The sequence below is a fragment of the Emys orbicularis genome, chromosome 23, assembly GCF_028017835.1.
Source record: "Emys orbicularis isolate rEmyOrb1 chromosome 23, rEmyOrb1.hap1, whole genome shotgun sequence".
NCBI lineage: Eukaryota > Metazoa > Chordata > Testudines > Emydidae > Emys > Emys orbicularis.
Genome location: NC_088705.1, coordinates 6098681 through 6126334, shown reverse-complemented (window position 1 = coordinate 6126334; position 27654 = coordinate 6098681). Strand labels below are relative to the sequence as shown.

General features: G+C 55.8%; 1 protein-coding gene across 1 annotated transcript in view; it reads right to left on the bottom strand.

Annotated features, from left to right (window-relative positions):
• KCNQ4 (potassium voltage-gated channel subfamily Q member 4) overlaps window positions 1-27654 on the bottom strand; it is a 72578-nt gene that overhangs the window by 7624 nt on the left and 37300 nt on the right. The window contains exons 2-9 of the mRNA XM_065421617.1: window positions 24669-24759; window positions 22884-23010; window positions 21028-21203; window positions 19987-20112; window positions 19767-19877; window positions 18935-19030; window positions 16467-16555; window positions 12182-12337 (exon numbers count right to left, since the gene is read on the bottom strand). Coding sequence (XP_065277689.1) covers window positions 12182-12337; window positions 16467-16555; window positions 18935-19030; window positions 19767-19877; window positions 19987-20112; window positions 21028-21203; window positions 22884-23010; window positions 24669-24759 — 972 coding nt within the window. The remainder of the gene's footprint in view (window positions 1-12181; window positions 12338-16466; window positions 16556-18934; window positions 19031-19766; window positions 19878-19986; window positions 20113-21027; window positions 21204-22883; window positions 23011-24668; window positions 24760-27654) is intronic.

Sequence of the window (27654 nt, the reverse complement as noted above, 5' to 3'; positions counted from 1 at the left end):
GCAAGCGCTTAAGTCCCGTTGACTTTAATGGGCTAGAAGCCCCATGCTTCAGTGCTGCTCTGGATAAGGGGCCTTTGTGAATGCAGATGCTTTATGGTGCCTGTATGCACTGAACTGAAGGAACGATTGACCCTGATTATCCAATAGGGGAAGGGCGCCTGGGTATTTTAGTTGAAACATTTTTCTGACAGCAAAGAGAATGCCAGTGGGGCAGGGACAGCGGATGGGGTGGAGGGTGGAGAGAGACACAGACAGAGCACATGTAGCTGGGACAGAAACCACCTGGTATGAAATGAAGCTAGACGAGAGACAGCAGGGGGGGAGGAGACAGACAAACCCCTGCTTCTGGCTGGGCTTTCGGCACACGGCTTTGCCGAGCTAGCGAGCCGAGCCCCGAAGGCGCAGGGAAGATACTTGTGTCTTGGCTGTAAGCAGCCTGGGGAAGCAGTGGCATTGGGCTAACTCCAAGCTATCAGTAGTGACTCCCGCCCCGCCAATGCCCTGAAGCACGTCCAATGGAGTGTCACCTTCTCTATTGCCTCGCTCAACCAGGGCCTTGCAGCCTACAATCCATATCCAGCTGATTCTCTTGTCTCCACCTTCCCACCTCTCACCCTGGACTAAGAGGCCGGGTCAAGCTCTCAGCAGAGGACTAGATAAAACGACGCCATGTGCCGATGGCTAAACTCTGCCCAGCCTGCGGAGGGGGAAAGCGACCCATTGGCAATTCTTTATTTAGGTGGGTCAGGCCCTGAATTCCCTCCACTGGAACTATCTTCCAAATTCTCAACCCTTTTGTGGTTGTTTTTTAAATCCGCCCCTCCGCGGAAGGTATGTAATAAAAACAGACCTCCTTTATGTAGGACCTACACCAAAACAATGTTCTGTGCTCACCCCTTGTGGCTGGAGAGCCGCAGCAGTTAGCTCACCCTCTCAATCCCGATGGCCACGGACAAATGAGGAAATACAACAAGAGAGACTTATGCTTGTTGCCACGGAGATGGACAATTAATAAGGGCCAAAACGAGGGTTGAAAAAGAGACACAAATCAATAAGGGAACACATTCCAGAGAGGGTGTTGGCAGACAATGGAGGGCGAAGACAAGGAGTCTGATTCGTGTCTCTGACACGGGGTTAGATCAGCTGCTGAAGTCAGCCGAGTTCCCCCCCAGCGCACACAAGAGGAGAATCAGGGCCTAACTCTTTCTGGTTTTATTATTCGTCATCATTTGTACTGCGGTAGCCCGTAGGAGCCCAGGGCCCAACAGTGCCAGGCGCTGCCTATGCCGAATGGCGGCCTTTTTGCACGATTCCCTTTATAATTCATTATGTGGACGATGTCTGGAATTGTCATCGTTCTGGTGGGTTTCCAGACCACAGTGGCATCCGCATAAAATCCAGCGGGGCCAGAAGGGTGGGTGGGGTAGTAAAGACAGCAGTGGAGGCAAGTATGGAGGGGAAGTCAACCAGGCCTCAGTTCAGCAAGGTATTTCAGCACGTGCTTACGTGCTTTGCTGAATCAGGGCCCGAGGATGGAGCGAGAGGAAAGCAGAGGGGCGGAGCCCATGAAGGCCATGTGAGCAGAATCTCAGAAAGGCTCATGTCTGGGGTTTGCTTATAAGACAAAAACATCATCAGAATTGGGGAGGTGTAAGAACTTGGAGGTGCTAAGGGACAATGGGCGTTTGCAACACAGCTGGACCCTAAGCCCCGGACACAACCTTAGTACTTACTGCACAGGCTGAAAACAAAGGGAAGGATGAGAATGGCGACAGATGCACGTGACGTGGAACGGGACAGGCATGCCTGGCCACTGGAAACATGGCGAGGAGGTGTTTGGATGTGTCAGTTTGGAGGAGCGGGCCTGGCCCAGCCATAGAGGGCTCAAATCAAACAGATCTTCCCATGAGCAGCAGCAGGTTCTGACTCCAGGCAGCTGGCTCCCCGGCGCACAGAACATCCGTCACAGGGAGCAGTGTGCAGCAGCAGGCCTGGATCCCAAGCCCATCTGGACCGCAGTGGGCTTGGGATCTGACTCACAATGCAGAGCTTTAACCGAAGCTTGCATCCCTCTCCCACAAGCCAGTAGAGAAAGCTGCGTGGACGACCGACCGATACCCCGCAGGCATCATCTGCAGCTTCTGGAAGCCTGGCGGGCTCTAGAACGCGTGGCATTTTGTTAGGTTCCGAACCTAGAACCTTTTAGAACTTTGAGAGGCTCCAGTTCTGCGCTGGGATCGGGGAGCGGAGAGAGAGGTGGAGACACAAAGTTCTAGAAGTTCTCGCTGGGTCGTAAACCTCCAAAAGCCCTGCCCCGTTCTAGACCGTCTCTTGAATCCCTTTCCCCGCCCACCCAAACCTGTCCGAGTTCTGCCATCGCGTCACGGGCAGATCCCCAGCATGCCAGCAAGCACGACCGCCACATACCATGCAAAAATGGAGGCAGAGCCCTACAGCCCATGATCAATACTGAACAGGAGGGGCGGGGCCTGGTGGTTTGTCATCAGCGATCGGTTCGGTCTCTCGATCGGCCCTTTCGCTGTGGAGAGAACAACATGACCATTTCCGCTTCGGTCTCTTTCGAATGGAAAGGCAGGGGGAGGGAAACTAAGTTTGAGCCAGAGATGGGAGACAACCCCCAAACATCCCCCAACCCCAGAACATGTCAGAGCGTGGCCCATTGCAGGATTCTGCAGCTCACAGAAAAACATTTTCAGGTTTTCATCTGGACCGGGGTGGGGGTGGAGGGTCCTGATCATTCTTGGGGAAAATAGATCACTTTGCGCACACACACAAAAATAAAGTTTGCAACATTCACTGCCACTGTGCCCTCCCTTAGCACTTTTCATCCGGGGATCTCAAAGCACTCTACTGTTAATTTAACCTCATCTCTCCCCCTGGAGGTAGGGAAGATTTATTACAGATGGAGAAACTGAGACACAGAGCCATTAAACAGCCTGGTCAAGGTTACAGAACAAATCAGGGCTGGGAATAGAACCCAGGCGTCCTGACCCGCTCTTTACTCCACTAACCTTCTGAAAGGAGGGACAGTTGAGCCCTGGTGGTTGGAGCATCTGCTCCACCAAGTACCCAGCAAACGGGAGTTAAGATAGAATATCAAGGTTGGGTCTCCAAGCCCTCTGCCCAAAGGCTCCAGAACTTCAGTTCTCCCCCACTCCTCAAGACCGGCTTGATCCCCAGATAGGAGTCTGGATCAAACACGGGACAGAGCACCCTTGGCCCGGCCCAGCCCTGCGGAGATTAACCACCCCTGTTCAGATTCATCATGGATTTGGCCAGGGCTCGATGGGCGATTCACTAACCTTCCCAATGGCAGCATCTGGCCCCGGGGCGCGGGGTTCCCACTAGTGATGGCATGACCTCTGTCTGAGGCCAGACAACCCCCGAACAGGACGCCCCCCTCAGTGGCCAGGAGTGGGCCTATGGCCAGGCAGGCGAAGTCATTGCACATACACAGTTCAGTAGCTACTCCGCTAGCACGGAATAAGCCCGGCCAAAGAGACGCTGGTGGCCCAGGGCTTGGCAACCTCTCCCCCAGCTTCTCCACCGTCCTGGCAATAAGCTAACGTCGCCGTTATCCTTGGACGTGAGCTGACTCACCCTACGTTACACAGCAAGCCAGTGCCAGGCCAGCACGGCCATGCTTGCTCTCAGGAGAAGCCAGCTCAAGGGGCTACTCTGTATGCTTGTAGACTCTGACGCAGCCGGGGAAGCCGCCCCCCTTCGAGGGTTGCGAGGCAGGTTGTTTTGCTGCACCCAGCAGTTCTGGCAGCTCCTCCTTCCTCTATGGTACAAGCTGCAGGCAGCTCCCGTTGCTGGAACTCTATCCACCAACCCCCGCTCTTCCACCAAATGAGGGAAGGGGGCTGGTTTTTGGCCCAGCGTCAGCCGGGGGGCTCAGCTCATACAGTAACTGGATAGGACAGCGCACACTCTTCTGGTCATTAGCTCCCAGCCGGGTGGGGAAGGGCAGAAACTGGGGTTAATACGGCCGCTCTGGGGAGCCTAAAACCTCACGAGCAGAGTTGGCTCCAAAGCAGAATTTCCATCCCTGGGAAATTCTGAGATTTGGAAATGTGCTTTCATCTCAAAGCGGGATGAGAAGCTGAAATCTCGGAATTTTTCGCCCAAGAAAACGTTCCAAAATGTTTCATTTCCACCAGGCGAAAATGTTTCGTTGCCACTTCATTGTTTTGACTTTTCTCGACGATCATGAATTATTAACATAAAAGCGCATACGTCTAAATGAAAGGTCTGGAGACTTTCCTGCTGAAAGGTCAACGGAATCAATAACATTCCCACAGAATGGGTCCGTTCTGCTGACCCAGCGTTTTCCAATGGAAACCGATTCCACTGGAAAATTTCCCACTGGCTGTGCTTCTGAGTGTCCATTTGCTAATCCACGAGGGGGTGTGATGGGAGCTGGAATTCAAGGAGCTGTAGTAAAGGGGCAGATTGCAGAGAGCGGGGGCTCCGGGTTCTCATTTCCTCCCCAAGCAGTTGAACGAAGCAATCTAGAATAGCTAAGAGTCATTCCAGAAACGGTTTGTATTCAGGCACCCACAGAACTGCCGCGGGGTAGATTTTCAGGACAGCATTTCATGGGGTTATAGGCAGAGATGGAGAACACACCCAGACAGGTTTGGAATTTGCAGAACTTCCTCCATCAGGTTTTGATCTTTTGCAGAACAAAACCCCAAGGTGGTTGGGGTGCAGATTTGGTTTTTATCCAGACGCCCAAGGTGTATTATGGGGGTTGGATAAACACTTGCACAGCGCTTCCAACACATTCAGCTTATCCACTGTCATGATGCCAGTAAGCAGCATCCCCATTTTACAGATGGAGAAACTGAGGCACAAAGCAGTGAAGTGACTAGTCTAAGGCCACAGAAGGGGCCAGCATCAGAGCCTACTCTGTACTCTGATCACTAGAGCAGAAGCCTCTTCCATTATAATGCTGCAAGTTTTGATCCATCTCTACCCATACACTTAATTCCCCCATACAGCTGCACTGGAGATGCACCAGTCTACATACAGGAGAGCAGGCATATCTCCATTACCTCAGCCCTCGTTGCAAGGCACAGAGGGACCATCATGCACATCCCCGGCAATCTGTTGCATTCCACACGGGCTCTGCCCCCAAAGCAAAAAGAGCCCCCAACACCTGGCCCCCAAACAAGTCATGGGAAGCGTATCCAAGCACGCGATACCTCTGTTTCCAGCCGGCGGGAATCCGAAAGAAATTCCGCTTACTACTAAAGATCTGGCTAGAGGGTGGAGAATAAAAGATACAGAAGAAAAGAAAGAGAAAGTTAGTGAGACAAAAGGGGTGTGGTGCGGGGGTGGTGGCCTCGGAGCCCGGCTCTGCTGAGGCCTGGAGCAGTGGCATTGGGTGTGGACATCGCCACCTTCAGGCTGGGAAAAGGAGAGCAGCGTCCAGCGAGGAACATCCCCCGGTAGTAAAGCCAGCAATGCGCGGTGTGGCAGGAAGACTACAAAAGTAAAGCTGGACCCTGAGAGTCCTGTTCCACGCGGGCTCACGTGGCTAAGAAGAGCGTTGGGAGGGTGCTCTGTTGATGAGAGATGGCTGTGTACATGGAAGGAGATAGTTAACAGAGACGGTGCCAGCAGGCGGCACTCAGGACTACATGGCATAGTCTGGTCCTACAGAGCCCAGGCAAACGGATTCTCCCCTCTGAGCTCTTCACCGTGGTGTCAGTGGTGGGCTCTGAGCCTTCGAGGGCCCTGCCCATACCCTTATTATGGTTTGATGCATCTCCCCTAAAGAGCCCCATTTATCGAAACAAAACGCTGCTGGTCAATTTGACTGGCGGGCAGAGCCCTGGGCCAGAGTTAAACACCATCCGAGGAGAGAGGGCCAAACAGCAGGCACCAGCTCGGGCACACCTCTGCTCACCCCCATGAGAGGATACACAGAGACCTCTGGCCTTCCGAGGCAGGCGTGGCAAACCACCCGAACTGCAGCCAAGCGACCCACGGAGGCCGTGACCCCGAGGTGTTTGGGGCGGGAGTAACCCCACCAGTGATTGCGCCGAGGAGAGACAAAGGCTTTCCCTTTTGACCTTACCCTGAAGGGGGCATCATGGCAGTTCCCTAGATTTTATTTCAAGCCAAGATCTTACTGATGGTGTCGAGCGACCAGGGCCCCCTAAGGTGCGCTGGGAAGGTCCTGTGGTACGGTTTGGAACCGGCTAAACTGCACCCGTTGTGCGTAAAAGGCAAGGAGCACAAAGCACTGTAGTTTGTGTAGGTCCTACATAAACACCACCACATTTCCCCCTCAGGAAGGAGGGAGGGGGGGTGTCAAATTTCTTAGCAAAGGAGCGCTCTGTAAAAACAGGTCGTTAGATGGATATTAAATAAAAACAAAAACATTTTGAATCTGAGCAACTCCCCTCCGCCCCTGACCTCCACCAGGCTATTGTAGCAATCTTAGGACAGATCAATATTTTGATCACAAGCTACTTGGCAGCATCTCTTTCAACACCACACAGGTTATTTTCCGCTCGTCCCCCCCAAATGGGTTCCCTGGCCCCGAGTACATTTCCTGGAGCAGCGGCTGAAGAATGTCAAAACACCTGGAAGGAACCTACCGTATGGTGACTCTTTGGGTGGGGGAAAAAAAATACAGACACTGCGGCTTTAAGAGGAAGGTTACCTGAGACGTAAACACCTTGGGGGCGGTGCGTCTTCCTCTTTCCAGCTTCCGGGAATGAATGGGGATGCAAGAGGAATGGCAGGGAGGTGGAGATGGGGAGGAGAGAAAAAGAAGATGATAATGTCATGAGAGGTGATGTTAGCACAGGAGACGAAAGGACCAGGTGGGGGGGATACACGGACCCTTCCAACAGCATCTCACCTTAGGCCCAGTCCAATCAGGTGGCTGTATGCTATGTTGGACTGGCCCATTGAGATTGCAATACCTGCAGACTTCCAGATACCCTCTAGCATGCCCCTGCCCGAGGCCCCACCGCTGGGCCAGGCACTGGGAACGCTGGTGTTATAGTGAAGGGGCGATTCTCATCTCAGCGCCCGTGGGGTGGGCAGCAATTGACTCAGTGCCCCCTGGCCCCCTTTGATTCGGCAGCCCAGAGCACCCAGGCTTGTGGGACCACAGTGCCATGCTCAGTTCCTGTGCATTGCCTCCAGGGAAGCAGGAGTGGGGGACGGCTGGATGGCATCTTCTCTGGATGAGAACATGGGCAAGGAGAGAGATTCATCCTGCATTTCGCCCTAGGGCCCAGGGAGCTGGCTCCGTGGGAACAGGAACGGACTCGCAGCGTCTCCAGAGACTCGCAAACGAACCTTCTGGGAGGTTTGACCAAAGTTCCATTTTTCAACGTTGAGTAATTGTTCATATTTGCCGCGTGTTCCCAGCCTGGTGAAGAGGGAGGGAGCGTCACCAGGTGCTGGAGAGGTTCTAACCCAGGTATCTCCAGCCTGAACAGAAGCAGGGTGCAATGATCATCCCAGCACTCAGCCCTTTGCACCCCAAGATCTCGATGCTCTTCACAGATGTTGGGGGTCAGTGTCAATCCCCCTGTTTTCCCGATGGGGAAATTGAGGCTAAAGGCAATGCAGGAGCAGAATTCTTATTGTCCGACCCCCAGCCATGGGCTCTAACTACACCTCCCGGAAGCTTTCCGCGAACGAAAAGCCAGTTCTTGTTAGGCGTCCGTCTAACTTTGCAGACCGCTCTGAATTCCAGGCGGCTAAGCCAGTTTGAACCACTGCTTTGGGGTTTGCCTGGGGCTATTTAGTTCTTTTTGTGTTCTTCCAAACACAGCCTTACTCTGGGACCGCAGGTTTCCTGGCTGTTACCTTCAGACACTGCATCTGCTGCAAGTGAGCACATGGGCCAGAAGGCAAGGGCGAGCCCCGGCACGCAGACCTCATCATGAGCCCCCACTGTCTCCTCTACTGCAGCTCCTGGTCACAAAGCCCCAGGGTCATTACGGCACCGTTAGGGACTGATTCTCCATTCATTGCACACCCACGTCAGGAACGCAGGATTGGGCCCATTCGGTGTCACCACAAGGCAATTTCTGTCTTTGCAGGACACTTACTAGAAGGATCCTTCAGTGTTTTCCCCAATTCAGAGCTGGAGGGCTGGTTACCAGGCGGTTTCGCTCGGATCCCTGCTAGGCACAGTTGATTGCTGCAGAAGCAGGACACAACTACGGAGTAGCTGAAGGCGAAGCAGGGCCTTGTAATTATGGCTCACCGAAGAAACCGGAACAGAGTTAGCTGAGCCCATGAGCTCAGAAAGGTGAGAGGTCTGCGGGAGCTAAGCGGTTGGGATAGTCTCCTGGCATCATGCATCAGCTCTAATGAAAACTAGAGCAGTCCGGTGCTCCGAGAGCCAAGCCAGCTTCTCTTCGTTTAACCAGTTCGCCCCCGTTCCTCGGAGTCCCACGAATCCCTCTGGGACATCATGATGCACCTGGGGCAGAAATGGACGAGCACTTCACACCATCCAGCCGACACATCCGCCAAGTTGCCGAACCCAAGAACCAGCTGGGATTTCACAGGCTGTTTGACACATACCTGGGTGCTTCACAAGTAGACTGGCTGTGTATTGACCAAAATAGTGCTCTGCTCTCAGAGGCCAGGGCCTCCTGCTCCATTCTCTCCCATCCAGCTGAGAAACCGCTGGCCAGCGTCTTCCACGTTGCATCTCCCTGAACCTCCCGTTGCCCAGGAGAAAGTTCCAATATGGGCATTCTGGGGGTGGGTTTCTTCCAGCTTCTTAACCCCCGGAGTGGAAGAAAAGTCTGCAGGAAAATCTTCCATTCACCAGCTTTTACATTCATTTTCATCCTAGCTGGGGCTCTGTAGTGCTGGTATTTACTAGAGACGACCAGGGGACATTCTGGAAGCTCAGAGTGCCACCCAGCCGGGCCCCACAGCAAACGCACAAGTCTCTGTGATTAGCCTGATTCCACTTCATGACGCTAATGGAGTTAATAGACCTTCCAGCTCTCCGGATCTCCACATCCCCGTCACGGTGGGAGCACCCCTTCTGTGGACTCTGGATTTATGCTCATCAAATGCCCCACTCCTAACGGTGCTTTCTAGAGAAAGGCACCTGCCCCCTTTAACCAAAGCCTGCCTCAGACGAGCAAAGGAAGAAGGCTTGGCAAAGAACATCCCCCCCCCCCCGCAGGTCAGCTGGAGTCGGGGAAGAAAACTAGGAGAGGAATTAGGACCCGGTAGGAGTAAAGCCCATGGGAGTGTGTATTACCCTGTGGGGCCGCGAGAGAACAGCAGGGGAATCACATGCTCGGGATCCGTGCGACCCTAACCCTCGTACCCAGCGTGTGGGGATGAAACACCCTCGCAGGCGACCTGCTCCCCCAAGACCAAACTAGCTCAGGACACTTGGGAGAAGCGGTTTCCTTGTTCTCGGGGAACAGCACCTCCAGTCATACAGGGAGGGGCTCCCCAGAGCACTCAGCCCCGTCCCCCCAATTTCAATGGGAGCAGAGTTAGGCCAATGCCGAGTGCTTCTGAAAACCCCTGCCGGCCTGTCCTCCAGCCTGTGTGCATGGCCTACCAACTCGGTGCTCTGAGTCCAGCAGGTCCCCTCCTCCTCCGTCCCGCGGAGCCGCTGGTCATCACAGCTAGCTGCCTCTCACTCCGCAGTGCCAGCTTTATCGCCTTCCTGCTGCGATTACCACAGCGCTTCGGGCCCTACCTCCGTATCCACGCGACTCCTAATCCAAGGGGAAGCCATGTCGCCAGAGGGGGAGAGCCTCCTTCCTTCCTTCCTAGCACCCCTCAAGAGACCACTCCTGCTCACGAATTAACCTCCACAGAGCATCCCTATGTACACACTATTACACAGTGTATTAAGAATAATACATAAGCAACCAATTCATCCCAGACTGTAATTCCACTGAGGGGTCATGGAGACATCACAAACCACGAATACCTAGCACTTTTAATACCTAGCACTAATACCACCTAGCACTTTTCATCAGGAGATCTCAGAGCGCTTCATAATCTTTCAATGTATTTATCCTCACGGCCCCCTGTGAGAGAGTCCTTCCCACTTAGCCCCATTTTCCAGATGGGAAACTGAGGCACGGAGAGACTATGTGACTTGCCCAAGATCACACAGGACGCCTGAGACATAGCAGGGACTTGAACCAGGTCTCCCAAGCCTTCCTCTAGTGCCCTAACCTCTGCACCGCCCTTCCTCTCTGCTGGGAGTTTCAAATGCAGGGGTCCACACTGGAGCTGACTTGCCTTGGCATCTGTCACTAGGAGCCTCTTTGAAGAGAGGCTGAAGAGACGTTTGGAAAGGAGACAAGCAAGAGGAGATACGTGAGCGGTAAAGAAAGTACAGAACAGCACAGTGCACAGGGCAGTCTAATTTACCCTTTCCCATAATGCCAAGGCAAAGAGGCACTCAGTGACACGGAAAGGCAATGTGTTAAAAAAAAAAAACAACCAACACAGATGAAAGGAAATTCTTTTTTTTAAAACCAGCGTTTGGTTAACCTGGGGAACTCACTGCTATAAGACAAGCTTGAGGCAAATTCCTCAGTGAAATTCAAAACAGAATTAGGCATTTCTATGAATCAGATCACTAGCTAGGATTAAAGTGAGAGAGACCCGTCCGTTTCTCCTACTTCAGGGTTTTGCCATCTCGGGTGGTAGCTCAGGAAGAAATTTACCAGCGAGATATCATCGCACAATTAGGGGCACGCTGCAAAATTAGATGCACGTTGGGGCATTTGCTTTTTCACCTGCAGCATCGGGCGTTGGCCATGGGAGCAGAAGGGCCAGCTGTCTGTTACGCTGTGTGACACATACAATTCCTGGAGTTAGCTAGGATGTATCACATGTAATACACATTTATTCAGGGTGTGCACCTAGGCATATGCTCAGGTCACCAGTTTAAAATGTCCCGAGTGATGTTACTGCACAAGAGGTAGGTTTGACCGTTATGAGCGATTCTGATTATATGACGCTGCACGGACTCTCAGAGTCCATCTGCAGGGCAGTGTGAGGTGCGGCTGCAGCTGGAGCAGACAGACCTATGCTAGTTTTAATTGCAAGATGCACGGGCGTGGGCTTCAGCAGCACGAGTACCCATAGGCGCCGACTCCGTGGGTGCGGCGGGGTTGGAGCACCCATGGGGAAAATTTAGCGAGTGCTCCGCACCCAGTGGCAGCCAAGCTCCCGCCTCCTCGCCTCCTTCTCCCACCCCCCGAAGCATGCCGTGTGCCCGCTCCTCCCCCTCCCTCCCAGCACTTCCCGCCCCCCAACAGCTGTTTGGCGGCGCTTAGGACTTTCCGGGAGGGAGGGGGAGGAGCGGGGATGTGGGCGCGCTCAGGGGAGGAGGTGGAGACGAGGTGGGGACTTGGGGGAAGGGGATGGAATGGGGGCGGGAAGGGGGTGGGGACTTTCAGGAAGGGGTGGAATGGGGGTGGGGCGAGGGTAGTGCAGGGGTGGGAAGAGGCGGGGCAGGGGCGGAGCCAGGGGCGGGAGGGGCGTCGAGCACCCACTGGGCAGAGGGGAAGTCGGCACCTATGCAAGTACTCAGGCTCTGGGTGTACTTGAACAGCCCAGGTTGCCACGTCAACATTACGATGTGTAGCTATGCCAGCCTGGGTGTGTCTACCTGAGCTGCAATCGCAGTAGTGTAGACGTACCCTAAGAGCACCGGAGCACTGGGAATCCTAGCATTGGGATCCTAGCACCTCGGGCATTGGCTTGGGATGCTGGATTCCCCCTGGGTGCTGGAGAGCCCCTGGGAACACAGAGCACAGCCAGGTGGATTAGGGGTGATCTGTGCACGAGGGTGTGTAACACCCCTGCGCGAGTTGTCTGTGGGGACTGAACCTGCCACCTTTGAATCTGAAAAGCAGAATCTCTAGTGCCTGTACTAAACGACTAGATCCATCAGCAGACACATAAACCTCTATACATGGTCCAGCCACTACAGGGAGACCAGGAGCCAGCCAGGGGTTACACCTGCCACCAACACGGACAAAAGCCAAACCACGCTCAGAAGACAGGAGGAGAGCAGCGCCGGCGACACACACACGCACAGGGCCAACACTGGGGGCGGGGGAGAAGGGGGAGAGACAAAGGACACACCAAGGAGCGGTAGCTAGGGGCACCCTACCTTTCCCCAGTGCAAAAAGCAGGGGCGATGGTTTTCTGGCCAGAGGTGAAGGAGTGATATGGCGGTGGGGCTCCGTCAGGAAACCTTTTCACCTCTGAATTCCTAACTCCTCCGTTGCGGACTCGGTGCAAATGCTCAAACATAAGGACCAGCTCTCTGGGGGTGGGTTCAAATAAAAACATGGAGAAATTAAACCTTCCAAGGCAAAAAGAAATCACAGCCACATGAATGAACAAAGCAGGGACCCAGGCAGGCGTAAAGCAACCCCCCCCCCCCCCCGACTTTAAAGACAGTTTCTTAGCAGCTTCTATCAGGCATTTGTAGGGGTCGAACTGGGCCAGCTCATGATAGCTTGGGGGGGCTGAGAGGGGCTGGTACGTTCCTGTGCTCCACAATCTCAGCTTTCTTTTTTTTTTTTTTAAATAATTAAGCCTCTAGCCTTATGGCGGTGAAGATATCCTTCAAAATAGGACATGAAGGAATGATGTCTGCCTGAGTCTGCAGACAGCCTAAAACAATAGCTTTGAGGGAGCTTCCCCATTTAGCTCAATGAACTGATTACTCTGAAGCCTAGTGATAGCAGTTTAAATGTCACCTTTGTTTGGTATATCACCAGGGGCGGCTCTAGCTTTTTTGCCGCCCCAAGCACAGCAGGCAGGTCCCCGGTCCCGCGGATTCGGCGTACCCGCTGCCGAATTGCCGCTGAATCCGCGGGACCGGCAGACCTCCCGCAGGCAAGCCGCCGAAGGCTGCCTGACTGCTGCCCTCGCAGGGACCGGCAGGGCGCCCCCCGCGGCTTGCCGCCCCAGGCATGCGCTGGGAGCGTTGGTGCCTGGAGCCGCCGCTGTATATCACAAGAAAGAAGAGGAATGATCCAGTCACGAAGATTTTCACAATCTACAGTGAGTGGCGTCTCGTGTTGTCGCGAGTGGGCAGAGCTGGGACAGTACCACCATGTTTTCAGGCAGTTTGATCGCTGGGATTGTTTACAAGGAGTTTGGCTGCAGGCAGACACAGTTGGGTCTGTCCCAATTTTTCAGTGCTCTGCACAAACTCGGACGATACAAGAGAGACCGTGACATGTTGCTCACGCTGCATGTCTGAGAAGACCCTTTGCATAGAGACGTAAATCGTGCAATGAAACAAACAGGCCTGATGCGCCTCTTGTTCACCCCGGCTGTAAATCAGAAGGAGCTGCACTGCTGGAAAGCCAGTATCGGGGAGCGGAGGGGCAGCCCCCCTGTTTCTAATCCTCTCTCCTGCAACTGACCCGATGTAGAATTCTGGCCCTGCTTATGCCAGTGCGGGGCACATCACGCACCTTAGAGCACAAAGCTCAGCTTGCAGGGCAAGGTCTCATTTTAGCACGATACGGTTGATGTTACAGTCTCTAGCCTTGAGCCAAAGCCCATTGAAATCGATGGAATGACTCCCGTGGATTTCAAAAGGGCTTTGGGTCAGGCCCCCGGGTGTCTTAATGCCAGTCACTGAATGACTGGCAGACCTGGCTGCATTTTGCATCTTCCTTCTGAATATTTTACATCTGTGTGCTGTCTCTCCTAGGTACTTGAGTGCCTCTCAATCTTCCAGCTATTTATCCTCACCACACCACCGTGCTATGGTAGAGATGGGAAATTGAGGCACGGGGAAGCTAAGGAACATGCCAAAAGCTCACACAGGAAGTCTGTGGCAGAGCAGGGACTTGAACTATCATGTCACAGGGCCATCCTATCTCTCTCAAATTGTGGAATAGCATGAGAGCATAGGTATAGTTTGACTTCTATATTTGGGGGGGCAGCTCCAGTCAGGCCAATGGGGCCTCATGTTGGGGGGCAAATTCTGTGCCTGCCTGAAGCTTGCAGTTGTGGGGGACAACACCTCCCCCGGCCCCTTTAAACTACGCCTGTGTCTGAGAGCTGCTGAACTCTGGGGAAGTTTGGATCCAACTCTGGGCGCCACCTCTGTTGTTTATTTTAAAAACAACCCCCACACTAGACAGTCTTCCGAACGGGACGGGCTCAAAAGTGACAGAGAAGCGAATGGGGATTCTAACGTAGGGCAATTCTTCGCAGTTTGGTACCTTGGGTTAATTTCTGTGCCGTGGTGCTGCTGGGAATTGAGGGATTTGTGTTTCAGGCTGCTAAGAATTCTGTCTTTGTAAAATAAAACCACGGGTCATGGCAAAGAAACAAAACCACCCACTGTAGGACAAAGCAGACAAAACCTAAATCCATGGTCAGCAGCAGAAGGGGAGGGGGTCAAGCTCTTGGGGGGGGGGCATGTTTCCTTCCCTGACTCAAGCATGCTGGTGTAAAGTGGGGCAATTTTATTATTTGCCTAATATCAGTGCGCTTGGCGCTGTACAATTGACAACACAGAGCCAGACACTGCCCCGTGCAGACCAGCAACACAGATACATGGTGGACACAACTGGACAATCCAGAAGCAATGACGATTCTGGGTGTTGTCTCCCTACACAACGCTATTTCTTAGCGTCAGAGGCCTCAGGAATTCCCCTTCCAACAATGTATTCCTAGGAGATGCAGGGGGAAGAGCAAAGGAGGTGGGTCGATTTAACAGGGGAGGCAGCGTCCATGGATACCCAAAGGGCCTTCGCCTCCTGCCTCCCTTACACAGACATTGTCTTTCCTACTCTGCCCTCCCACCTCCCCAGAGGCGACACGTGGGGCTGGCCTGCAGCCCGTCAAGCCCAGGTCTCAGAGCGCCGAGCAATCCTCCCGGCTCCAGCTAATTTCAACAGCAGCCACCAGCGGAATCCGTCCACTTCGGTCCCATCAGCAGCAGGGCTCCAGCTTATCTGGGAAACGTTATGGGAGGGGGGAGAGAGACAGAGCGGGCAGGGCTGGAATGGATGCAGCGGCCGCGGGTCTCCGAAGGGAGCAGCCCCTGGGGGTGATGGAGGATGATGGAGGAGGAAATCAGGCATTTTCACAGCGGCTCCATTCCGCCCCTGCGCCCCATAGACACTAGCTCTGCAGGAGACAGAGGATGATGGGGGAGAGCAAAGCTGATCTCGCTCTTTATGGATGGGCTGGATAGAAAGTTCAGCTCCGCCTCCCTCTCCCAACCCACCTGGATGAGAAGGGGCGCCGTCCTGGGGAAGCTATTAACTGCAAAACCTTTGGCAACCCAAGCACCCCTATTCCTCCCCCGGCCCCGCCATTAAGTTAAGTTATTTCCACTGTCCAAAGGAATTCTGGTCCTCAGGGCTGTGTATATAGATTCGATGGGCTGGCGGGCTGGGAAATGCCGGCACAGGAAGGGTTAACAGAAATCTCAGCCTGACTGGGTTTCAGGTCTCGGACCATCGAGCCAACATAGGGGTCTTGAGCCCGGTTCTGATCGCACCTAACACCCGGTTTACCCCAGAGCAATGCCACTGACTTCAGCGGGACGGCTCCCGTTTGACTCCAATGTAAACGGGGGAGAACAGACACTGACTTGCAGCGTTTGACATCTCAGCTCCAGGGGTGCCTCAAAGTCTGGAATCATAGACCAGGGCCCAGTCTGTGCCCCACTTTCCCGCCCTCCTCCCCAAAAAGGATGCTAGGAAGTCTACCATTAGATGCCCACAGTACATGCCTTGGGTGAGCATGCGGCGTCTTGCCTCATTAAACCAAGTGGGCTGTGGCATACGTGCCTGATGGCACCAGCTCTGATAAACTGCTCTCTCTGGAAGCGCATCTGAGCATCACGGTCACGTGACCCCTTGTCAAGGTGCAGAGGTTCCAGCGTTCTCCCACACGGAGAATGCATCTCCAGAGAGTGACCAGGGGGCACTGGCTCTGGAGTTTTGAACGGTCATGACGCTGAAAGGGTTAACTCCATCAGCTAACCCGGGACTCGTCCCTCTCCCTGCGTCCGTGGTGCCAGGGGGGTAATTCTGCACCCTGCCTCGGTGACCCCCCCCTTTTCTGGGGAGAGCAATGGGACGCCAGCCTCTGCAGCCACACGAGGCATCTCCACCACCTCTGCTGTGCCCGGCAGCCAGAGGGCTGGCGGGGAAGATGGTGATGAGCAACACCAGGCTACATACCCAGGTCCTGGGGCAAAGCTGCTCACATCCACGCTGCTCCTAAGCCCTGCGGGGTCGTCCAGTGGGCAGGGCCGAATCCTGCCCTCAACAGACATGGAGGCAATTGACCTTCAGAGCCCTGCATACGCCACTGCTCTCGGAGGAGTAGACTGCTAGATGGCAGGGACCACCCTTCCCCTTCCCCCCACAGCACCCGGTCTGTGGTCACCCGCGTGGCGTGGCGCCTACCTGAAGGATGGGAGAATGCTGTCATAGTAACACCAGGTGGCGGTCAGGTAGGCTCGGCTCACGTCTGTCGAATACAGGCGCCAGGCAGCCTGCACCAGAGAGAGAGGGATGGTGTGGTAGACATGGCCCAGCTGGTAGTGTCCACGGAGGAGACGCCAGGAACTGGCAGTGCAGGGAGAGGTGCTGTTGGCAGGACCGAGGGGCACTGGCAGGGTGGTGCCAAGGGATGCTAAGGGGTTGGTGGGTGAGTGAACGGGGAGCCCAGGACTGGAATAATAGTGAATGCTGCAAGGTCAGGCCAGAGGTGGCTGGGCACAGCTGGGCACGTGGGAGCTCGCAATGCCCTGCTCTATGACTCGGGGTCTAGGTCGGATGCTGCAGGCAGGAGTTCTCATTCTGGCATCTCAAAGCAGCTTGGCCCCTCGGAGGGCATCAAAATTCACTCCCAGTTCCACCCCCCTCCCTTGAACAGACCCCGGTGGGGGGATCCAATTCTGCCCAAGCAGCAAACAGCAGCCGTAGGCCGTGAGTCAGCACCTCCTGCTGCCACCTGGAGCCCATTGATCCACAGACCCCATTCCTGCCGGTGGTGCATTGGGTGCATTAGCACCCCGTCTTTGGACGGTGCAAATGCCTCTGCCCCAGCCGGACGCCCAGGCTGCGGGCTGGGAAACGGTCGAACTGGCTCAGATCAGACGGACCAAGCGCAGACCCGGAGGCCTTTGGGGGGTTCTGTGTCTGAGCCAATCAGAGGGGAGCACAGGAAAGAGGGGTATGTGGGCGGGGGGGGAGATCCCCCTGGTCATTAAAATACTAGGACTGGGAAAATTCCGTTCCCTCCCAGGGGCACGGCGGGGACAGCTAGGAAAGCAGAGCCAGTGGGAAGCTCTCCTGGTGCTTCGCTGGGGATGAGGTGGGGACAGCGCAGGGCCTGGCCCCCCCAGCAGCTCCGCCCACGCCAGACACGCTGACGTGAAACTGGCGTAGCTGGAGTGGAGAACCAGGCCCCCTGTTCTTCTCACCCACCCCCCGCACCTGCCTGTTTCAAGCTCTTCTCCCCAGTCCAGCCCCTCGCTGAGGCTTCAGGTAACACTCCCAAGAAGCTGGTGCCATTAATTAAGGAGCGATCACAATGGAGGAGCCTTATCGGAGACCTCGCGGCTTCCCATCTGCACCCACGGCACATCAGCGCCTGATGAATGCCGGGCAGCGATGGCCAGAGTTACTGGGGCGGGGGGGTTGCCGCGTGTCTCAGTCCTTGCTTTGTATTGTGGGGCGACAGGCAGGTGGGGCCCTTTGTCTCGTCCCGTGCCCAGCTCCATTAATTAACGTCAGGTTTTTTCCTTCCCCGCCGCCGAGATGAAAGGAGGAGCAGGGCTGCATTCAGAGGGCCGGGGAGCTGTGAAAGCTGGGGCCAGCTGACTGGCTGGCAGCTGCAGATAGACGAGGGGCATCGGGGGCTTCCTTTTGTGCGCCTGTTCTCTGAAACTGGGGAGATAAGGAGGGATTCTAAAGTTTCACTTCTCTAGCAAGCTGATCTAGACAAGGGGACTGATTTGCCAGGGCCCGCCTCCGGCTCGGCTACAGGCACGGCGGACCCTCGCCAAGGGACATGTCAGATGTGCTGAAGCGTGCAAATGCGGACGGAGCTGCCGCGGCAGAGCTGTGTGCATGGACAGCCCAAGGCTGGAAGAGCAGGGGGGCTGTATCTGCAGAGCCGTACCTGCCGGGGCAGAGCTGTGTGCATGGACAGCCCAAGGCTGGAAGAGCAGGGGGGCTGTATCTGCAGAGCCGTACCTGCCGGGGCAGAGCTGTGTGCATGGACAGCCCAAGGCTGGAAGAGCAGGGGGGCTGTATCTGCAGAGCCGTACCTGCCGCGGCAGAGCTGTGTGCATGGACAGCCCAAGGCTGGAAGAGCAGGGGGGCTGTATCTGCAGAGCCGTACCTGCCGCGGCAGAGCTGTGTGCATGGACAGCCCAAGGCTGGAAGAGCAGGGGGGCTGTATCTGCAGAGCCGTACCTGCCGCGGCAGAGCTGTGTGCATGGACAGCCCAAGGCTGGAAGAGCAGGGGGGCTGTATCTGCAGAGCCGTACCTGCCGGGGCAGAGAGGGGGGGACGCAGGATTGGGATAGCTGTGGGGCTGCAGTCTGGACTGAGGGGTATCTGCAGAGTGGGGGTGGTGGGGCACCAGATTGGGACAGCAGGCAGTGCTGGTCTGGATGTTCAGATTGAGGGGCATTGGCAGAGTTATGTGTATATGGGGGAGAGGAAGTCTGGAACAGCAGAGGGGCCAGGCCGCTTGTGCGGATCGAGGGGCATCGGCAGAGCTGTACGGGGGGGGGGGGGGGGAGGGAGCTGGGGGCGACCCACAGACTGAGCTCGAGGGCCATCGGCAGAGCTGGGTAGTGACTCCAGACCGAGGTGGAGGAGGGGTTTCCCCAGGGAGAGGCGCGGGTGTCCTACGGTACCTGGATCAGGTTCGCTGCCGGCGTCCGCCTCTTCTCAAAGTGTTTCTGGCGATGCTGCTCCTGGACTTTCAGGGCAAAGCCGGAGCCCAGAATCCCCTGCAGGAGAAAGGGGCCAGCATGCGTGAAACGGGATCCTGAACCTGCCTGGCCCATGCGGCAGCTGGACAAACTGCCCTGACACAGTCTGATCCCCACAGGCCTGCGGGGTCCTCAGGAAGCATCCCTCTGTCCCCCGGCATGAACACAGAGCGCTCAGAGCCCGGGGGAGGAGAAGGACTCCAAACTCGCCAACGCCCCCCGTCTGGCTAGCAGGACAATCCACTCTTTGGGAGGGAGCAAAGAGGGCCCCCCAAAGTAGGACTCTGTTGGCTCTGCCAGACCATCTCTCCTCCCACAGGGGCCTGGCAGCTACAGAGGTCAGCTAGGAGCCAGCAGTCCCACTGGGGCAGGGTGGGGTATTGGGTGCCACCGTCCCTGCGGTGACGTGGTAGGGCATTGCTCTTCTCTTGAGGGAAGGCGGGGGGGGGGGGGGGGGGAAGAAGGAAAAAAGGGACAAAAAGAGAAAATAGAAAGGAAGAGAGGAAAGAAAAGAAGGAAACTGAAAAGAAAACGAAGGAAGAGAATGACCAATGACATCTCTATGGCAGGGTCTATTCTGGAGTCTTAGCCACTGGGCAGTGACCCTTTAAGGCGCACTGGGGAGGGGGGGTTTCTTCCAGCTGTCTGCCCTCTCCAGGGCAGCCCCAACTGCCAGCCTAGGGTCCCCGAGGCCTGGCTCTCCCTCCCCCTGGCAGCGCCGGGTGTTACTGGGATGCCGCAAGGGGCTACTCACGGCAGGCAGAGCAAAGAAGGAGATGCCCAGGAGCGCGAAGCCGGCCGCCAGCACCCTGCCCAGCCACGTATTGGGGGTCTTGTCCCCGTAGCCGATGGTGGTGAGCGTGATCTGCAGGGGGAGAGAACACAGAGAGGCCTTGACGGAGCTCTCCTCGCCCCCGCGCCCCCCAGCCCGCACCGCCCCCCCAGTGGGAGGGGGGCTTTGCAGCCACACTTACTGTGCCCCACCAGAGCGAGTCAGCGTAGGTGGCGAACTCCGTGTTGGCGTCTTTCTCGGCCAGGTAGACGAGGAAGGAGGCGAAGATGAGCACCAGGAAGCCGATGTACCAGGCTGTGATCAGCTCCTGCCAAGGGCAGACGGGGAGGGGAGGGGACCAAAGCCAAGATGGAAGGGGGGGGGTGTGAAGGCCCAATACACGACACAACACAATGCAATGTCCCCTCTGCAGAGCGCCCCGGACGCCACCCCAGCCAGAGCTGAGCACTCACTACCGGCAAAGGGGCAGAGAGGCTCCCATGGCAGGGAGCACTGGAGGGGGGTGGGGGTACTTCCAGCTGTCTGCCCCCTGCAGGGCAGCCCCGACTGCCAGCCTGAGCTCCTAGGGACCAGGTACGTGGAGCTCATCCCACCCAGCAGCAGCTGCAGAGGAGAAGGCTCTTGCGCACGCGTTGGGCAGGCACAGAGAGGCCGCCGGCGCTAAGTGACTGGAGGGGAACGTTCCGCGTGGTTGACTGGGGCGAGGCCATGGGGGGGTTGGGTCCGTTTCGAAATGAACGGGGAGACGTAGGCGGTTAACAGGGGAAGAGCGGAAGGACGGCTCAGTGGTGAGGGTGCCCTCCTAGGACTAGGGAGACCGCTGGGTTCAAGTCCCTGCTCTACTGTAGACGCCCCTGTGCAATCTTGGACAAGTCACTCTGTGCCTCAGTGTCCCCATCTGGACTATGGGGATCATAGCCCTTCTGTGAGGTTAAATACATTCAAGCCTGTGAGATGCTCAGATACTAGTGATGGGGGCCATAGAAGGAGCCAGTCCAGACCTATTTGTGCAGGGGTGAAGGGGGCGCGCAGGGCGATGGGGAGCCCAGGCCTGGGTAGAGCCGGGGGCTCTCGGCCAGGATTGAGTGGCAGGGGCAAAGCTGGACGCACCAGTCCACACTGTGCCCGGCTCTGCCCTGTCTGTTTTACCACCGCCCGCCTCCCATGGCACCGACGCTGAAACCCAGCCCTGCCCCCGGGCCAGCGCCCTCCTCCAGCTCACCTTGCTGTGGGCATAGACCACTGAGCCCAGTAGCTTCCAGGTGCCCCCCCTGCGGTCCATGCGCACCATCCGCAGGATCTGCAGGAAGCGCATGCTGCGCAGTGCCGAGGTAGCGAAGATATTCCCCTGCGTGCCGGCGGCGATAACGGCCAGCGAGGCAATGAACACGATGAAATCTGTGACCCAGAGCACAGGGAGATGGGTGAGGGGTTAGCTGGCTAGCAGGGCGGCAGGGATAGCTCGGTGGTTTGAGCATTGGCCTGCTAAACCCAGGGTTGTGAGTTCAATCCTTGAGGGAGGCCATTTAGGAATCTGGGGCAAAAATCTGTCTGGGGATTGGTCACCCTTTGAGCAGGGGGTTGGACTAGATGACCTCCTGAGGTCCCTTCCAACCCTGATATTCTATGATCCTGGCTTTGCCCAGCATGGGATACATCCCAGCCCACCTGTCTAGGAGCTCGCCTGGGTCTCATCCCCAGAGCATCACATCTCCCCGGACTGCTTCTGAGCACTCCTGGAACAGGCTAGCAGGGGGGGAAGTCTATCACTGGTCCCCCCCCTGCATATGCCCTGAGGTTTCCATTCTCCCTGCATGGCCCTTTGCCCTTTGAAAGTGGGTCAGTCTCCAAGAGCCCGGGGAAAGGCCACTGGGTCCATCGAGAATATCCTCCTGGGCTGATCCCCTCGCCCTGGTCACTTATCGTAGGAGTGTGTCAGCAGCGATGGTGGTGCTGCTACAACTCTCCAGTAGGAGGCAGTCAATGCCTCGCTCTATTCTCTGGGCTGGAGGAGCTCTCTCCACCGGGCGTTTGGGGGAGGGGGACCATCCTGCTGCCCTCTTCAGAAGTTCTCCACTTTTGCATCTCCCTCCCCATCCGGATGTGTCCCTGATCAAAGCCACCGACCCTTCCCTGCCTGCCCTGGGCTAGCCATCGCCCCCAAACGGCAACCAGCGCCACTCCAAAGGGGCACGGATGGGGCAGGAACGGGAACCCCCTGCCTCAAGCCCACTTCAAATTGAAATCTTAGCCCCAGTCGGGTCCTAGAACCACTGCTCTTCTCTAGAACTCGGCCTGACCCAAAACCGCTGCCAGCTCCCGAAACACTGGGATAAGCCCCAGGAGCCCCAGAGAAAAGGCTCCACCCCACTCTCAGCTGGCCCTGTCAGTACTCACATCAGGTCCTTCCCCAAATGCGGCCTGGGTTCCAGCCGCTCTGAGGTCTCCCCGCACCCCATCACTGAGCAGGACACTCATACACAGCGTTTAACTAGGCTTGGGGAAAATGTGGACTTGAACTTGGACTTCCCAGAAGTTCTGGATCCAGGTGCCCCTGATGGGGACAACATTTGGATTCTGCTCCTTCTTGCCCTCCCCACCTCACCCCACCGCATCCCGATTTGAGGAGGTGGGGGTTGAATTTTGGGGCGCTTTACTCTTAGGGCGGGATTTTCCATGGAGTCTAAGGCTCCCAAATTCAGCAGAGACCTGGGCACCTCCGTCCTTTAGGGTCCTTCCATAACCCCGGGCACAACCTATTCTGATCCCATCTCCTTTCAGCTTTGCTCCTGAGGGTGCCACGGGGCTGTCTGGCCTGGTAACCATGAGAGCTTGTGAGGAGTTGGACTAGGGGGCTCTCCTGTGTGTCAAGGCTCTCCTGATGTGCCCATCACCATTGCCTCCAAGTGGCCCCAAAGAGACCTAAGATGCCCTTCCCATCTCTAGTTCCTATGATAACCAGGGACCAGTGGGAGCCCTAGAGATGGGTGCAGAGAGCAATTCCCTGCGGTGCACCCCTGGGTGCCCCATGGGGAGGATCACAGGGTGCATCGGGCGGCTTTCCTTGCCCACACGTACCTATTATGCAGAAGGGTTTCCTGGCAAAGCGGAACCGCCCCTGCCAGCCCCGGTAACGGCAGCAGCAACCAGCTGCCCAGATGCGGATGATGTACTCCATGCCGAACACCACAATCATGACGAACTCCTGCCGGGGGGGGAGAGGGGGGGCGCAGAGAGAGAGAGAGAGAGACTGGGTTGGTTAATCTGGGAGGGCCCGGAGTGCGGCTGCCTGTAAAAGCCTCTAGAACTGTGTATGAACCTTCATTTGAGTCACGCCTGAGGGGGTCAGCTGGCTCCTCGCTCCCTTTGCAGAGAGGCATCCTCCAGGTGACCTGCCCGGCTAGACAAACCTGCACAGACCTTGCAGCCAGAAACAGGAGCCTGCAGAGGGTAGAGAGACCTGGGGACCTGCCTCCTAAATATAAAATCCCTTCCCATAAATAATCGATCCCTCTCGGTGCTAGGCCCAGCCCTGCCGGCCCCACTGGTTCCATGTTTGCAGCACAGACTCTCTCAGGAGGAGGAGGAGGAGGACGTGGGTGTTTGCTGCAAGGCTCGGCACTGGATTCAAGTCTCCCCCGCTCGGGCGGTTCTCAGGCACCCTCAGCACGAGCGTGGACTGAAATCAGCCGTAGAGCGCCGGGGAAAGTTGGCGCGTATGGGCCTCAGTTCACATCCACTCCTGCTGGCCTCTCGGAGAAACAGTGTGAATGGGACATGAAAGAATTCCCTAAGCCACTGTGGCTATAGCCCTGGTGTGAGAAGAGGGGGAAACTGGGAGCACACGACTAACTAGGAGATAAGAATAGAGAGGTTTATAAAGTCCCCTCCTTCCCAGGGCCCAACCTCAAACCCATGCCAATCAATGCAGAGATTCCCATGGATTTCACTGGGTTTTGGCTCAGGTCCTTAGGAAACCAGAGCTTCAATGCTGAGCAGCAAAGCAAACCTCTCCGCACCTCCTTGTTCACCGGGAAAGTCAAGGAGACAAGCCAGGAGCCCTCAACTGTGGAGCCTTTCGGAGCCGCCCTGCTCCTCCTGCATGTGCCCAGCTTAAATATATATGGGTAATTTTCCTCTGCTGTCAGCATTGTACGGCTTTGCCTCCTACCTTTTGTACACACCAGCCCCTATTTTGCTTACTAGCGAGAAAGTCACAAGGACCTTCCTAATTTAGTCTCCATCACGGTCGGGAGAAATCCAGCGTCAGCTGTTTCTGACAGTTTGGGGGAAAGTTGCTGTTTTTAGGTTTCTTTCCCCCTCCCTTTCCAGTTGTTTTTTTGCATGTCCATACATTTGGCTACAGGCTTCCCAGACACATTCCACTAGAGCGTCTCCATTTAAAAATCCTGCAGGAGATTGCGCAGCTATGCTGTGCTGCTTTTGACTCACTCCTGCAAACATCGCGCAGCAATGAGAGCAGTGGCAGCTTGGCCGAATGGAGGAGGCTGCAGAGTGGGTTCTCTTGGGTTCGAGGCCCAGTTGTGCCACAGATCTTGGGCAAACCACGTCACTTGTAATTCACATGTGCAAGTTACACCAGGAACGAAAGCCAGGTTAAAACCGATCAGGTAAGAACGTCCACATGCAAAGTTGCATGGATTTAAAATCACCTCTGGAGCTAAACTGGTGCAATTGCTGCATGTAGGAGAGACCGTAGTTCCCCTCCTGTATGCTGATGCTGGCCTCAGTTCACATCCAGAATTCCCTAGGGCATCATGGCTATAGCCCTGGTGTGAAAACTGGGAGCACACAGCTAGTTCGGAGATGAAGCTAGAGAGGTTTATAAAGTCCCCTCCTTACCAGGATGAACAGACATTGGTTGGCTAGTTTCTGATGTTCTGGGATGGTGGAGAACACGGACAGCACCAAGCAACTGAAGACTAGGAGGAATCTGAAATAATAAATGATTAGAACAGATTAGCAGGCATTGATTCATCAACCTGGCGCTATAGCAGGTGCAGTGAGCCCATCTGGATGGGTGAGACGGAATCCATTCCAGCCCCGGTGCCCACCATAGCTGCCAGCTTCCCAGGATCAGCTGGAACGCAGCCATGGCCAGACCTTACCCTGCTCTGCATTGGGGCAACTGGATACTGCTGAGGGGAGAGGGCATTCTGGCATTTCAGGCAGATGCAAACAGCCGAGCCACCCAACCTAATCACCAGTCCCACATGGGCACCAGCTATCCCAAATGCCCAGCTGGTACCAAGTATGCCAGAACCAGCTGCATCGTCCAGCCAGACTTTGGTAACACCTGCAAGACCAGGTCATCCCGAATTAGACCCAGGACAGCTGAGGCTTAATGAAATTACTAGCATGTAGCTGCACCCGTGTAAGACTGGCAGGGTCTTCGCCTGCCAACAGCACGGCTTCTGGAGCTGAGCACGGGCAAAATCAGCGGGGTGTAATCAAAAATCAGCGGGGTGTAATCCAAAAATCAGCGGGGTGTAATCCGACATCTCGATTCCGGTTCAGAACCAACACATTGTTTCTTCCTGCCAGGTGCCCTGCTCAGGACCCCAGGGATCAAGAGAGCCAACCCCTCACAGCTGACCCCTGGCCTGGCTTGCTCCAGTTCCAGCACATGGCAGCATCATTCTACCTTCTCACCCACAGTAAAGCGCCCGCCAAAGGCACGGGCCACCAGGGCTGGAATAAGGACCTCAAGGGCAAGCTACCAAAGCTGTCCATGTGAACAGCAGCTCCCCCACTCAGGGGGAAGGTGCCGAGGGAAAACAGCAAGGGACAGGTGCTGTAGGTGATTTGGAGGCTGGGGGGCTGAATACTGGCTCAGAAGGGTTAAAGGCTTCACTTCTTTCGTACGACAAGGGGAGGGGAAGGAGGAGGGAATTTTAACACCAAACGCTAATCTGAGCCGCAAGGTTTTACCATCCTTAGATAAGATACTGTGATTGGAAGCTGTTTGGGGCTGGGACTGTCTTTCGCTCTGTGTTTGTGCAGCACCGAGCATGGTCCATGACGGGAGCTGCTAGACACGACGACAATGCAAAGAATAAAATCATCATCGGACGAGGCAGGTATCTCAGGCCGCTGAGCTGGATGTCTGCACTTAATTCAAGCTACCATGGAGAACGGGCCCCCCTCAGACACCCCCTTTGCTTTGATGGGCTTGTTAGCTCTTCGGCGATCCCACCAAGCTGCCTGCCGAACAGTGTCCCCAGCAAAACTTCTAAAAACCGGATTGACCTGCAGGGGCCACACGCGGCCCCGAGATGGCAGCAGAGAGCAGGGGAGCTGGTGGGCCGAGGCTGCTTCTGAAAGCTACAGCAGATGGATGAAGGGACCCAGGCCGGGGGTTTGGGGTGCTGCTGAGCAGTGGAGCCAGAGTGCAAATCAAGGGAGCATTAAGAGATTCAGTTTGGCCTCTTCCAAGGAACCTGGGTGGGGCGTGGGGTGCCGAGACATGCGCCAGATGTTCTGTTCTTCGGTAACTCAACTGTGGCTCCTTTTCCAATTTGAAACGTGCCCTGGGCGTAGCCCAGGAGGGCAAGGGCCTAATGAAGACAGAAGTGGGAAAGGTCCATTCGCTCCCTTAGTCCTTCCTCAGGGCTAGCCCAGAATCATTCCCTGCAACACATTTTCCAGGCTAAAGGGTCTCAAGGGATGGGGGGGGGATTTTCCATCATTGCCTTTGGGACATTGCGCCCGGCAGATCTCACCGCCGGGAAGTTTGTAAAATGGATTCAGCCTGGATTTCCCCCTTCGGAACATGTCAAACCAGCCGCCCCGGCTAGCCCTCCCTGGTCAGCTCTTCCACCCCCTTCAAATTGTAGCAGGCAATCCGATGCAAGTATTGCAGTCCGATGCACGTATTACAATACACCTATTAGCATGGCGCCCAGGGGGCTGTGTTTGGGGGGAAACAAATCTGGTTTCCAAGCAATGATGCGGGGCCAAGTTCAGAGCAGATGTAAACTGCAGCAGGTCCACCAAAGGGAGAAGCACCTAGGTGTGTCCGATGAGCACTAGCAAAACCAGGGCCTGAAAGGCAGCGTAAGCCTGTGAAATGGACCAACTCGAGTTCGCCGTTGCACGGCCCCAGCATTTCTGCTTTCCCTTTCCCGGCTGTGGGGACCAGAGCTCCAAATATCCTGAGCTGTATGCAAGGAGAAGCTCAGCCCTTAACACTGGGGCCTGGGGGCCTTTTCATCCTAAACGTGGAGTCCTAGCCAGGTGGCACCCTTCAGCTGCCCCCCAGATCTCTATTTGCCTTTCTAGGACTTCTTCACCCATGGGGCTACTGTGACACACACTGTCCCATGAGCGAGGGAGAGAACTTTAGCCGGGGGTGGGGGCGGAAGGGAGCTGGGGTACCCTCCCTTTCACTGTTTTAAAGCGTAGCATCTTTCCACTGGAATAACGCTTTGCATTTTCTAGAGCACTAATTGGTGGTGGAGGGGGTGCTTTATGAACATTAATTAAGCTCCGCAAACTACCCTGCACTGCAGATAAACATTATCCTGGTTTTACAGAAGGGCCAAGGCATGGGCGGGGAAAGGACTTCCCCAGGATCACACAATAGATCCGCAGCACAGCACACAACAGAACTGAGCAGTCCTGACTCCCAGCTCCCTGCGCTAACCCCTAGACAACACTCCCTCCCCAGAGCTGAGGAAAACACAGGAGTCTCACCTCCCAGTCCCTTTCTCTTACCCCTAGACCACATTTCCATCCCAAACCTGGGAAAAGAACCCAGGAGTCCGGAGTCCCTTGCCGTACCCACTAGACACCACTACCTGTAAACAAAAAGTTCTCCAAAGTAGTT